The following is a 14,899-nucleotide window of genomic DNA, read 5'->3' on the forward strand; positions in this document are numbered from 1 at the left end:
CTATGGGGCTGACTAACTGCTTCCCATGCTGTAGATTGGGAAGGACAGACCTCTGGGCTGTGACCCATGCTGTGCGAGCTGCCTGTGTGTGTACTATGGGGCTGACTAACTGCTTCCCATGCTGTAGATTGGGAAGGACAGACCTCTGGGGTGTGACCCATGCTGTGCGAGCTGCCTGTGTGTGTACTATGGGGCTGACTAACTGCTTCCCATGCTGTAGATTGGGAAGGACAGACCTCTGGGCTGTGACCCATGCTGTGCGAGCTGCCTGTGTGTGTACTATAGGGCTGACTAACTGCTTCCCATGCTGTAGATTGGGAAGGACAGACCTCTGGGCTGTGACCCATGCTGTGCGAGCTGCCTGTGTGTGTACTATGGGGCTGACTAACTGCTTCTCATGCTGTAGATTGGGAAGGACAGACCTCTGGGCTGTGACCCATGCTGTGCGAGCTGCCTGTGTGTGTACTATGGGGCTGACTAACTGCTTCCCATGCTGCAGATTGGGAAGGACAGACCTCTGGGGTGTGACCCATGCTGTGTGAGCTGCCTGTGTGTGTACTATGGGGCTGACTAACTGCTTCCCATGCTGTAGATTGGGAAGGACAGACCTCTGGGGTGTGACCCATGCTGTGCGAGCTGCCTGTTTGTGTACTATGGGGCTGACTAACTGCTTCCCATGCTGTAGATTGGGAAGGACAGACCTCTGGGCTGTGACCCATGCTGTGCGAGCTGCCTGTGTGTGTACTATGGGGCTGACTAACTGCTTCCCATGCTGTAGATTGGGAAGGACAGACCTCTGGGGTGTGACCCATGCTGTGCGAGCTGCCTGTGTGTGTACTATGGGGCTGACTAACTGCTTCCCATGCTGTAGATTGGGAAGGACAGACCTCTGGGCTGTGACCCATGCTGTGCGAGCTGCCTGTGTGTGTACTATGGGGCTGACTGACTGCTTCCCATGCTGCAGATTGGGAAGGACAGACCTCTGGGGTGTGACCCATGCTGTGCGAGCTGCCTGTGTGTGTACTATGGGGCTGACTAACTGCTTCCCATGCTGTAGATTGGGAAGGACAGACCTCTGGGGTGTGACCCATGCTGTGCGAGCTGCCTGTGTGTGTACTATGGGGCCGACTAACCTGCTTCCCATGCTGTAGATTGGGAAGGACAGACCTCTGGGCTGTGACCCATGCTGTGCGAGCTGCCTGTGTGTGTACTATAGGGCTGACTAACTGCTTCCCATGCTGCAGATTGGGAAGGACAGACCTCTGGGGTGTGACCCATGCTGTGCGAGCTGCCTGTGTGTGTACTATGGGGCTGACTAACCTGCTTCCCATGCTGTAGATTGGGAAGGACAGACCTCTGGGGTGTGACCCATGCTGGGCGAGCTGCCTGTGTGTGTACTATGGGGCTGACTAACTGCTTCCCATGCTGCAGATTGGGAAGGACAGACCTCTGGGCTGTGACCCGTGCTGTGCGAGCTGCCTGTTTGTGTACTATGGGGCTGACTAACTGCTTCCCATGCTGCAGATTGGGAAGGACAGACCTCTGGGCTGTGACCCCTGCTGTGCGAGCTGCCTGTGTGTGTACTATGGGGCTGACTAACTGCTTCCCATGCTGCAGATTGGGAAGGACAGACCTCTGGGCTGTGACCCCTGCTGTGCGAGCTGCCTGTGTGTGTACTATGGGGCTGACTAACTGCTTCCCATGCTGTAGATTGGGAAGGACAGACCTCTGGGGTGTGACCCATGCTGTGCGAGCTGCCTGTGTGTGTACTATGGGGCTGACTAACTGCTTCCCATGCTGTAGATTGGGAAGGACAGACCTCTGGGCTGTGACCCATGCTGTGCGAGCTGCCTGTGTGTGTACTATGGGGCTGACTAACTGCTTCCCATGCTGTAGATTGGGAAGGACAGACCTCTGGGGTGTGACCCATGCTGTGCGAGCTGCCTGTGTGTGTACTATGGGGCTGACTAGCTGCTTCCCATGCTGCAGATTGGGAAGGACAGACCTCTGGGCTGTGACCCATGCTGTGCGAGCTGCCTGTGTGTGTACTATGGGGCTGACTAACCTGCTTCCCATGCTGTAGATTGGGAAGGACAGACCTCTGGGGTGTGACCCATGCTGTGCGAGCTGCCTGTGTGTGTACTATGGGGCTGACTAACTGCTTCCCATGCTGTAGATTGGCAAGGACAGACCTCTGGGGTGTGACCCATGCTGTGCGAGCTGCCTGTGTGTGTACTATGGGGCTGACTAACTGCTTCCCATGCTGCAGATTGGGAAGGACAGACCTCTGGGCTGTGACCCATGCTGTGCGAGCTGCCTGTGTGTGTACTATGGGGCTGACTAACCTGCTTCCCATGCTGTAGATTGGGAAGGACAGACCTCTGGGGTGTGACCCATGCTGTGTGAGCTGCCTGTGTGTGTACTATGGGGCTGACTAACTGCTTCCCATGCTGCAGATTGGGAAGGACAGACCTCTGGGGTGTGACCCCTGCTGTGCGAGCTGCCTGTGTGTGTACTATGGGGCTGACTAACTGCTTCCCATGCTGTAGATTGGGAAGGACAGACCTCTGGGCTGTGACCCATGCTGTGCGAGCTGCCTGTTTGTGTACTATGGGGCTGACTAACTGCTTCCCATGCTGTAGATTGGGAAGGACAGACCTCTGGGCTGTGACCCATGCTGTGCGAGCTGCCTGTGTGTGTACTATGGGGCTGACTAACCTGCTTCCCATGCTGTAGATTGGGAAGGACAGACCTCTGGGGTGTGACCCATGCTGTGCGAGCTGCCTGTTTGTGTACTATGGGGCTGACTAACTGCTTCCCATGCTGTAGATTGGGAAGGACAGACCTCTGGGCTGTGACCCATGCTGTGCGAGCTGCCTGTTTGTGTACTATGGGGCTGACTAACTGCTTCCCATGCTGTAGATTGGGAAGGACAGACCTCTGGGGTGTGACCCATGCTGTGCGAGCTGCCTGTGTGTGTACTATGGGGCTGACTAACTGCTTCCCATGCTGTAGATTGGGAAGGACAGACCTCTGGGGTTTGACCCATGCTGTGCGAGCTGCCTGTGTGTGTACTATGGGGCTGACTAACTGCTTCCCATGCTGTAGATTGGGAAGGACAGACCTCTGGGCTGTGACCCATGCTGTGCGAGCTGCCTGTGTGTGTACTATGGGGCTGACTAACTGCTTCCCATGCTGCAGATTGGGAAGGACAGACCTCTGGGCTGTGACCCATGCTGTGCGAGCTGCCTGTGTGTGTACTATGGGGCTGACTAACTGCTTTCCATGCTGTAGATTGGGAAGGACAGACCTCTGGGCTGTGACCCATGCTGTGCGAGCTGCCTGTGTGTGTACTATGGGGCTGACTAACTGCTTCCCATGCTGCAGATTGGGAAGGACAGACCTCTGGGGTGTGACCCATGCTGTGCGAGCTGCCTGTGTGTGTACTATGGGGCTGACTAACCTGCTTCCCATGCTGCAGATTGGGAAGGACAGACCTCTGGGCTGTGACCCATGCTGTGCGAGCTGCCTGTGTGTGTACTATGGGGCTGACTAACTGCTTCCCATGCTGTAGATTGGGAAGGACAGACCTCTGGGGTGTGACCCATACTGTGCGAGCTGCCTGTTTGTGTACTATGGGGCTGACTAACTGCTTCCCATGCTGTAGATTGGGAAGGACAGACCTCTGGGCTGTGACCCCTGCTGTGCGAGCTGCCTGTGTGTGTACTATGGGGCTGACTAACTGCTTCCCATGCTGTAGATTGGGAAGGACAGACCTCTGGGCTGTGACCCCTGCTGTGCGAGCTGCCTGTGTGTGTACTATGGGGCTGACTAACTGCTTCCCATGCTGCAGATTGGGAAGGACAGACCTCTGGGGTGTGACCCATGCTGTGCGAGCTGCCTGTTTGTGTACTATGGGGCTGACTAACCTGCTTCCCATGCTGTAGATTGGGAAGGACAGACCTCTGGGCTGTGACCCATGCTGTGCGAGCTGCCTGTGTGTGTACTATGGGGCTGACTAACTGCTTCCCATGCTGCAGATTGGGAAGGACAGACCTCTGGGGTGTGACCCATGCTGTGTCAGCTGCCTGTGTGTGTACTATGGGGCTGACTAACTGCTTCCCATGCTGCAGATTGGGAAGGACAGACCTCTGGGGTGTGACCCATGCTGTGTCAGCTGCCTGTGTGTGTACTATGGGGCTGACTAACTGCTTCCCATGCTGCAGATTGGGAAGGACAGACCTCTGGGCTGTGACCCGTGCTGTGCGAGCTGCCTGTGTGTGTACTATGGGGCTGACTAACTGCTTCCCATGCTGTAGATTGGGAAGGACAGACCTCTGGGCTGTGACCCCTGCTGTGCGAGCTGCCTGTGTGTGTACTATGGGGCTGACTAACTGCTTCCCATGCTGTAGATTGGGAAGGACAGACCTCTGGGGTGTGACCCATGCTGTGCGAGCTGCCTGTGTGTGTACTATGGGGCTGACTAACTGCTTCCCATGCTGCAGATTGGGAAGGACAGACCTCTGGGCTGTGACCCATGCTGTGCGAGCTGCCTGTGTGTGTACTATGGGGCAGACTAACCTGCTTCCCATGCTGTAGATTGGGAAGGACAGACCTCTGGGGTGTGACCCATGCTGGGCGAGCTGCCTGTGTGTGTACTATGGGGCTGACTAACTGCTTCCCATGCTGTAGATTGGGAAGGACAGACCTCTGGGGTGTGACCCATGCTGTGCGAGCTGCCTGTGTGTGTACTATGGGACTGACTAACTGCTTCCCATGCTGTAGATTGGGAAGGACAGACCTCTGGGGTGTGACCCATGCTGTGCGAGCTGCCTGTGTGTGTACTATGGGACTGACTAACTGCTTCCCATGCTGTAGATTGGGAAGGACAGACCTCTGGGCTGTGACCCATGCTGTGCGAGCTGCCTGTTTGTGTACTATAGGGCTGACTAACTGCTTCCCATGCTGCAGATTGGGAAGGACAGACCTCTGGGCTGTGACCCATGCTGTGCGAGCTGCCTGTTTGTGTACTATGGGGCTGACTAACTGCTTCCCATGCTGTAGATTGGGAAGGACAGACCTCTGGGGTGTGACCCATGCTGTGCGAGCTGCCTGTGTGTGTACTATGGGGCTGACTAACTGCTTCCCATGCTGTAGATTGGGAAGGACAGACCTCTGGGGTGTGACCCATGCTGTGCGAGCTGCCTGTGTGTGTACTATGGGGCTGACTAGCTGCTTCCCATGCTGTAGATTGGGAAGGACAGACCTCTGGGGTGTGACCCATGCTGTGCGAGCTGCCTGTGTGTGTACTATGGGGCTGACTAACTGCTTCCCATGCTGCAGATTGGGAAGGACAGACCTCTGGGGTGTGACCCATGCTGTGCGAGCTGCCTGTGTGTGTACTATGGGGCTGACTAACTGCTTCACATGCTGTAGATTGGGAAGGACAGACCTCTGGGCTGTGACCCATGCTGTGCGAGCTGCCTGTGTGTGTACTATGGGGCTGACTAACTGCTTCCCATGCTGCAGATTGGGAAGGACAGACCTCTGGGGTGTGACCCGTGCTGTGCGAGCTGCCTGTGTGTGTACTATGGGGCTGACTAACTGCTTCCCATGCTGCAGATTGGGAAGGACAGACCTCTGGGCTGTGACCCATGCTGTGCGAGCTGCCTGTTTGTGTACTATGGGGCTGACTAACTGCTTCCCATGCTGCAGATTGGGAAGGACAGACCTCTGGGGTGTGACCCATGCTGTGCGAGCTGCCTGTGTGTGTACTATGGGGCTGACTAACTGCTTCCCATGCTGCAGATTGGGAAGGACAGACCTCTGGGGTGTGACCCATGCTGTGCGAGCTGCCTGTTTGTGTACTATGGGGCTGACTAACTGCTTCCCATGCTGTAGATTGGGAAGGACAGACCTCTGGGGTGTGACCCATGCTGTGCGAGCTGCCTGTGTGTGTACTATGGGGCTGACTAACTGCTTCCCATGCTGTAGATTGGGAAGGACAGACCTCTGGGCTGTGACCCATGCTGGGCGAGCTGCCTGTGTGTGTACTATGGGGCTGACTAACTGCTTCCCATGCTGTAGATTGGGAAGGACAGACCTCTGGGCTGTGACCCATGCTGTGCGAGCTGCCTGTGTGTGTACTATGGGGCTGACTAACTGCTTCCCATGCTGTAGATTGGGAAGGACAGACCTCTGGGCTGTGACCCATGCTGTGCGAGCTGCCTGTGTGTGTACTATGGGGCTGACTAACTGCTTCCCATGCTGTAGATTGGGAAGGACAGACCTCTGGGGTGTGACCCATGCTGTGCGAGCTGCCTGTGTGTGTACTATGGGGCTGACTAACTGCTTCCCATGCTGTAGATTGGGAAGGACAGACCTCTGGGGTGTGACCCATGCTGTGCGAGCTGCCTGTGTGTGTACTATGGGGCTGACTAACTGCTTCCCATGCTGTAGATTGGGAAGGACAGACCTCTGGGGTGTGACCCATGCTGTGCGAGCTGCCTGTGTGTGTACTATGGGGCTGACTAACTGCTTCCCATGCTGCAGATTGGGAAGGACAGACCTCTGGGCTGTGACCCATGCTGTGCGAGCTGCCTGTGTGTGTACTATGGGGCTGACTAACTGCTTCCCATGCTGCAGATTGGGAAGGACAGACCTCTGGGCTGTGACCCATGCTGTGCGAGCTGCCTGTGTGTGTACTATGGGGCTGACTAACTGCTTCCCATGCTGTAGATTGGGAAGGACAGACCTCTGGGCTGTGACCCATGCTGTGCGAGCTGCCTGTGTGTGTACTATGGGGCTGACTAACTGCTTCCCATGCTGCAGATTGGGAAGGACAGACCTCTGGGGTGTGACCCATGCTGTGCGAGCTGCCTGTGTGTGTACTATGGGGCTGACTAACTGCTTCCCATGCTGTAGATTGGGAAGGACAGACCTCTGGGCTGTGACCCATGCTGTGCGAGCTGCCTGTGTGTGTACTATGGGGCTGACTAACTGCTTCCCATGCTGTAGATTGGGAAGGACAGACCTCTGGGCTGTGACCCATGCTGTGCGAGCTGCCTGTGTGTGTACTATGGGGCCGACTAACTGCTTCCCATGCTGTAGATTGGGAAGGACAGACCTCTGGGGTGTGACCCGTGCTGTGCGAGCTGCCTGTGTGTGTACTATGGGGCTGACTAACTGCTTCCCATGCTGCAGATTGGGAAGGACAGACCTCTGGGGTGTGACCCATGCTGTGCGAGCTGCCTGTTTGTGTACTATGGGGCTGACTAACTGCTTCCCATGCTGTAGATTGGGAAGGACAGACCTCTGGGGTGTGACCCATGCTGTGCGAGCTGCCTGTTTGTGTACTATGGGGCTGACTAACTGCTTCCCATGCTGTAGATTGGGAAGGACAGACCTCTGGGCTGTGACCCATGCTGTGCGAGCTGCCTGTGTGTGTACTATGGGGCCGACTAACTGCTTCCCATGCTGTAGATTGGGAAGGACAGACCTCTGGGGTGTGACCCATGCTGTGCGAGCTGCCTGTGTGTGTACTATGGGGCTGACTAACTGCTTCCCATGCTGCAGATTGGGAAGGACAGACCTCTGGGGTGTGACCCATGCTGTGCGAGCTGCCTGTTTGTGTACTATGGGGCTGACTAACTGCTTCCCATGCTGTAGATTGGGAAGGACAGACCTCTGGGCTGTGACCCATGCTGTGCGAGCTGCCTGTGTGTGTACTATGGGGCTGACTAACTGCTTCCCATGCTGTAGATTGGGAAGGACAGACCTCTGGGCTGTGACCCATGCTGTGCGAGCTGCCTGTGTGTGTAGTATGGGGCTGACTAACTGCTTCCCATGCTGCAGATTGGGAAGGACAGACCTCTGGGGTGTGACCCATGCTGTGCGAGCTGCCTGTGTGTGTACTATGGGGCCGACTAACTGCTTCCCATGCTGTAGATTGGGAAGGACAGACCTCTGGGGTGTGACCCGTGCTGTGCGAGCTGCCTGTGTGTGTACTATGGGGCTGACTAACTGCTTCCCATGCTGCAGATTGGGAAGGACAGACCTCTGGGGTGTGACCCGTGCTGTGCGAGCTGCCTGTTTGTGTACTATGGGGCCGACTAACCTGCTTCCCATGCTGCAGATTGGGAAGGACAGACCTCTGGGGTGTGACCCGTGCTGTGTCAGCTACTTCTCCAAAGGTGAATACATTGTCCTGAGCGGCTCCGACAAACAGGTGTCTCTGTTCACCAAAGACGGCGTGCGGCTGGGGCCCATCGGAGAACAGAACTCCTGGGTGTGGACTTGCAGAGTTAAACCCGATTCAAACTATGTGGTAAGAGCGAGTGACGCAGTATCCGCCTGCGCTCTCTGCTGCTGCTGTGTCCTGGCCAAGCTATGAGCTGTGTCATCCTGCAGGTCATTGGGTGTCAGGACGGGACGCTTGCTTTCTACCAGCTGATCTTCAGCACCGTGCATGGGCTGTACAAGGACAGATATGCCTACAGGGACTGCATGACGGACGTCATTGTCCAGCACCTCATCACCGAGCAGAAAGGTAGGTACAGTGTCACTATATGTGGGATCAAAGACAAATGATACATAGAAAAATGACCAGCATGTCCAGCGGGTTCCGGTGACATCACTGAACGATATCATTCAGTGCATAACTCAATATCAGGACCCGCGGCCAATATTGTTAACTACATCGGTGGCGGCCATGGTCATGTAGTGTGTATGGGGCTTTAGATTCCCATATGATTTATAAAGCGATAAATGTGATTAAATCTTATTACTAATGCTGTCGGTTTCCTATTCTCGCCCCTGTATAATATATTGTGTATGAATCAATAACACTGTCTCTGTGCTGTGGGGTCACAGAGGTGCATTTCCGGTAATGGGCCGCCCCATGTAACCCGCCTGTGTTCCTGCAGTGAGAATTAAGTGCCGGGAGCTGGTGAAGAAGATTGCCATCTACAAGAACAGGCTGGCCATTCAGATGCCCGAGAAGATCCTGATATACGAGCTGTACTCCGAGGACGCGGCCGACATGCATTACCGCATCAAGGAGAAGATTGTCAAAAAGTTTGAATGTAACCTGCTGGTGGTGTGCTCACATCATGTTATACTGTGCCAGGTGAGTACACTGACTGCAGCACAGCCCACTGGTAGTGTGCTCACATCATGTTATACTGTGCCAGGGGAGTACACTGACTGCAGCATAGCCCACTGGTAGTGTGCTCACATCATGTTATACTGTGCCAGGTGAGTACACTGACTGCAGAACAGCCCACTGGTGGTGTTCTCGCATCATGTTATACTGTGCCAGGGGAGTACACTGACTGCAGCACAGCCCACTGGTAGTGTGCTCACATCATGTTATACTGTGCCAGGTGAGTACACTGACTGCAGCACAGCCCACTGATAGTGTGCTCACATCATGTTATCCTGCTGGTAGTGTGCTCACAGCATGTTATACTGTGCCAGGTGAGTACACTGACTGCAGCACAGCCCACTGGTAGTGTTCTCACAGCATGTTATACTGTGCCAGGTGAGTACACTGACTGCAGCACAGCCCACTGGTAGTGTGCTCACATCATGTTATACTGTGCCAGGTGAGTACACTGACTGCAGCACAGCCCACTGGTGGTGTGCTCACATCATGTTATACTGTGCCAGGTGAGTACACTGACTGCAGCACAGCCCACTGGTAGTGTGCTCACATCATGTTATACTGTGCCAGGGGAGTACACTGACTGCAGCACAGCCCACTGGTAGTGTGCTCACAGCATGTTATACTGTGCCAGGTGAGTACACTGACTGCAGCACAGCCCACTGGTAGTGTGCTCACATCATGTTATACTGTGCCAGGTGAGTACACTGACTGCAGCACAGCCCACTGATAATGTGCTCACATCATGTTATACTGTGCCAGGGGAGTACACTGACTGCAGCACAGCCCACTGGTAGTGTTCTCGCAGCATGTTATACTGTGCCAGGTGAGTACACTGACTGCAGCACAGCCCACTGGTAGTGTGCTCACATCATGTTATCTTGCTGGTGGTGTGCTCACATCATGTTATACTGTGCCAGGTGAGTACACTGACTGCAGCACAGCCCACTGATAATGTGCTCACAGCATGTTATACTGTGCCAGGGGAGTACACTGACTGCAGCATAGCCCACTGGTAGTGTGCTCACATCATGTTATCCTGCTGGTAGTGTGCTCACATCATGTTATACTGTGCCAGGTGAGTACACTGACTGCAGCACAGCCCACTGGTAGTGTGCTCACATCATGTTATCCTGCTGGTAGTGTGCTCACATCATGTTATCCTGCTGGTAGTGTGCTCACAGCATGTTATACTGTGCCAGGTGAGTACACTGACTGCAGCACAGCCCACTGGTAGTGTGCTCAAATCATGTTATCCTGCTGGTGGTGTGCTCACAGCATGTTATACTGTGCCAGGTGAGTACACTGACTGCAGCACAGCCCACTGGTAGTGTTCTCACAGCATGTTATACTGTGCCAGGTGAGTACACTGACTGCAGCACAGCCCACTGGTAGTGTGCTCACATCATGTTATACTGTGCCAGGTGAGTACACTGACTGCAGCACAGCCCACTGGTGGTGTGCTCACATCATGTTATACTGTGCCAGGTGAGTACACTGACTGCAGCACAGCCCACTGGTAGTGTGCTCACATCATGTTATACTGTGCCAGGGGAGTACACTGACTGCAGCACAGCCCACTGGTAGTGTGCTCACAGCATGTTATACTGTGCCAGGTGAGTACACTGACTGCAGCACAGCCCACTGGTAGTGTGCTCACATCATGTTATACTGTGCCAGGTGAGTACACTGACTGCAGCACAGCCCACTGATAATGTGCTCACAGCATGTTATACTGTGCCAGGGGAGTACACTGACTGCAGCACAGCCCACTGGTAGTGTTCTCGCAGCATGTTATACTGTGCCAGGTGAGTACACTGACTGCAGCACAGCCCACTGATAATGTGCTCACAGCATGTTATACTGTGCCAGGGGAGTACACTGACTGCAGCATAGCCCACTGGTAGTGTGCTCACATCATGTTATCCTGCTGGTAGTGTGCTCACATCATGTTATACTGTGCCAGGTGAGTACACTGACTGCAGCACAGCCCACTGGTAGTGTGCTCACATCATGTTATCCTGCTGGTAGTGTGCTCACATCATGTTATCCTGCTGGTAGTGTGCTCACAGCATGTTATACTGTGCCAGGTGAGTACACTGACTGCAGCACAGCCCACTGGTAGTGTGCTCACATCATGTTATCCTGCTGGTGGTGTGCTCACAGCATGTTATACTGTGCCAGGGGAGTACACTGACTGCAGCACAGCCCACTGGTTGTGTGCTCACAGCATGTTATACTGTGCCAGGTGAGTACACTGACTGCAGCACAGCCCACTGGTAGTGTTCTCGCAGCATGTTGTCCTGCTGGTAGTGTGCTCTCACAGCATGTTATCCTGCTGGCGGTGGGCTCTCACAACATGTTATCTTGCTGGCGGTGTGCTCTCACAGCGTGTTGTCCTGCTGGCGGGGTGCTCTCACAGCATGTTGTCCTGCTGGTAGTGTGCTCTCACAGCATGTTGTCCTGCTGGCGGTGGGCTCTCACAGCATGTTGTCCTGCTGGCGGTGTGCTCTCACAGCATGTTGTCCTGCTGGCGGTGTGCTCTCACAGCATGTTGTCCTGCTGGCGGTGTGCTCTCACAGCGTGTTATCCTGCTGGCGGGGTGCTCTCACAGCGTGTTATCCTGCTGGCGGGGTGCTCTCACAGCGTGTTGTCCTGCTGGCGGGGTGCTCTCACAGCGTGTTATCCTGCTGGCGGGGTGCTCTCACAGCGTGTTATCCTGCTGGCGGGGTGCTCTCACAGCGTGTTATCCTGCTGGCGGTGTGCTCTCACAGCATATTCCCTCTCAGGGCGTGTCTGTGACATCACTGCCGGCCTCGATCAGCCTGGTTCCGTCACAGATGACCGGCAGGGTCACCGACTGGGAAAATCATCCAGTGGTTCGGGAATTGTGTAGTGGATCATGAATTGACAAAGGGGCCGGGTTTTCTTTCTGTCTGGGTGGCGGCTATCTACTCCCGGTCATCCGCAGCTTTACAGATTAGTGATAGTACCTGAATCAGGCCCACAGGAGATATTTTACTGCCACAATCCCAGGAATAATCTCCCCCCAGCGCAGGCTTCTCCTCTTCTCCACTACTCAATGGGCCTGATTCAGACCCGTCGCTAGGCTGCATATATGTGGAGCCCAGCAAACAGGTTAACGCCACCCCGGCAAAGGCACGGAGGAGAAATGATGAATCGGCCATTACTTGTTGTGTAGTGTATGCACTCATTGCCCTACAGCAGCCAGGCTCTCCCTGCATCCGCTGTGTGTTGTGTCCCCATTACTGACTGGGGCTTATTCTCTCCAATGTCCCAGGAAAAACGCTTGCAGTGCTTGTCCTTTAAAGGCGTGAAGGAGAGGGAGTGGCTAATGGAGTCTCTGATCCGGTACATCAAGGTGATCGGAGGACCGCCCGGAAGAGAAGGGCTGTTGGTGGGGCTGAAGAATGGACAGGTAATAGATGACGACTCAATAATGGTATAAGCATATGGGATAAAGAGATTGAGCTGCAGCCCCAGTCTGGGCCATAAGTCTGCGTCTATCCTAATATGGAGATCTAAGGAAGCTATGGGCGTAACGCAGGAGATGGGGAAAACTTACATCAAGAAACTACTCCAGTGGTATAGATGCCCTTTTTGGAAGTTATTTCCTGTGTTGACCACTGGGTGGCGCTGTTATCTTTCTCATCAATTGTACATAGAGGTTAATTCAAGAATTCTTACTGTGAGGCAAGATGCAATGTGTCTTACATTGTGTAGCTTTCAGTAGCCGCCTCCTTTCCACATTCATGCCCTGAGCGCTTCTGTGTGAGTGTTATTATTTCCTTTAGTGTATCCCTTCCCATCTTCTGGAACTTGTTTCTCCTCCGTTCCCAGATGATTCCCTCCTTGCCCCATTGTATTCACTCTGTAGGTGGGAATTTTTGGGGGTCACCCCAGGCAACAGTGAATACAGGAACCCCCACCTGCAGCGCTGCACATAACGTTACCAGTGACTCCGTCTTCCGATACTATATATATATATATATATACTGTGGTGACCTCACAGTCTGTGCTGTGACAATGGCCAGTACTTCCCAGCCTGATAACAGGAATTCCTGGGGCTCACTATAAACCTCAGTATATTGGTCTCTCCATAATGAATTCCCCTCATTGTTCAGCCTGACCTCCGGCCAAGCCGGGGCCCATGCGATGGGGCCCAGCCCTCCTGCCCTCTGCAGGCACGGCATTGATGATTAAGATGGCTCAGGAATTCTCTGTGTGGCTCATTCTTCTGTCAGTCATATTGTAACTGCCCGATGTGGGACCCGGATGACTCACGGACATTTTTTTTTGTTTTTGGGACTTTTTAATTGCCGTGGGCTCCATTTGTCTGTGAGGTATACCTCACCCGACCAATGGGATACTGTCATCAATTCCCCTGTGTCCTGCCCCCATTTAATGACATCCTCATCGCCCCTGCCTTGCTTATAACCCCGCACATTCAGGTTGGCTTGCAAAATCTCTATCTAATGGGTCAAACCGTGCTGCACAGCATGTGGGGCAGATGTAACATGTGCAGAAACAGTTAGATCTGGGTGGGGTATGTTCAAACGGAAATCTAATTCGCATTGTAAAAAGAAAGCAGCCAGTATCTACTCTGCACAGAAACAAAATAACTCCCCCAAATGTAACTCTCTCTGCACCTGTTACATCTGCCCCACCTGCAGTGCACATGTTTTTGTCCATTAAAGAAGGAGTTTGCTTTTGCAAACCAACCTGAATCACCCCAGTAGGTATAGCAGGAGCAGCTGGTCACTGGTTTGTAACCTGTAGAACATTTAGCAGATCCAGTAGGTGGGAGCATTATAGATTGGACAAGGATTAGCGTTCCGTTAATGCCCCTTTGGTGTTAGTGTAGAGACAGGGCAGACAATGGGGTCAATCTTATTATATGGGAAGGGTGCAAGGTGCCGTTGCCTCAGCATTCAAAGCCGTCAACCGCACCCTTCTCAGCCCAAATTCACACAAATGTTTGTGCAAACTCCACCCGCCATAAAGTTTGTCCGCTGTTCCCCCCGATGATTCACACGTTACAGTTTATTGTTGCTGTCTGTAACCCTCACTCTTCCTTTCTTCAGATCCTGAAGATATTCGTGGACAACCTCTTTGCCATCACCCTGCTGAAACAGGCGACGTCTGTGCGGTGTTTGGACATGAGCGCCAGCCGCAGCAAGCTCGCCGTGGTGGATGAGAACAACACCTGTCTCGTGTATGATATCACAACCAAGGACTTGTTGTTCCAGGTCAGTAACGGAGCGTGTTCTCTGCTTATCATGCCAAGTGGCAGAATGGATAGAAGATCATTAAAGGCGATGTCCCCCATGTAGTTCTGCCATTATAATTCCGTAGTAGGGGGACCTGGGCTTATTCCTTCTCCGTGTACTCACTGTTGCACTCTCTCAACCTCATCTCTGTCCCTGGCCACAGCCCCAGAGAGAAAAGGTCCTGACAGGTGTTGTCCATCAGTCATATAACATTGTTCTCCCCCACCCAGGAGCCCAATGCTAACAGCGTGGCCTGGAACACGCAGTGCGAGGAAATGCTGTGCTTCTCCGGAGGAGGTTACCTGAACATTAAAGCCAGCAACTTCCCCGTGCACCAGCAGAAGCTCCAGGGTTTCGTGGTGGGATACAACGGCTCCAAGATATTCTGCCTGCATGTCTACTCAATGTCTTCAGTGGATGTGCCCCAGGTAACCAGGCGGCTCGC

The 14,899-nt window shown here is 53.9% G+C and overlaps 1 protein-coding gene across 1 annotated transcript in view; it reads left to right on the forward strand.

Moving 5' to 3' along the window:
* The window catches only part of LOC146026911 (intraflagellar transport protein 122 homolog), a 22,518-nt gene that overhangs the window by 7,379 nt on the left and 240 nt on the right, over positions 1-14,899 (forward strand). The window contains exons 9-14 of the mRNA XM_083157959.1: positions 8,135-8,326; positions 8,410-8,548; positions 8,925-9,127; positions 12,465-12,602; positions 14,269-14,433; positions 14,685-14,893. Coding sequence (XP_083014085.1) covers positions 8,135-8,326; positions 8,410-8,548; positions 8,925-9,127; positions 12,465-12,602; positions 14,269-14,433; positions 14,685-14,893 — 1,046 coding nt within the window. The remainder of the gene's footprint in view (positions 1-8,134; positions 8,327-8,409; positions 8,549-8,924; positions 9,128-12,464; positions 12,603-14,268; positions 14,434-14,684; positions 14,894-14,899) is intronic.

This window comes from Crinia signifera, chromosome 8, assembly GCF_055691185.1.
Source record: "Crinia signifera chromosome 8, ASM5569118v1, whole genome shotgun sequence".
Taxonomy (NCBI): Eukaryota; Metazoa; Chordata; class Amphibia; order Anura; family Myobatrachidae; genus Crinia; species Crinia signifera.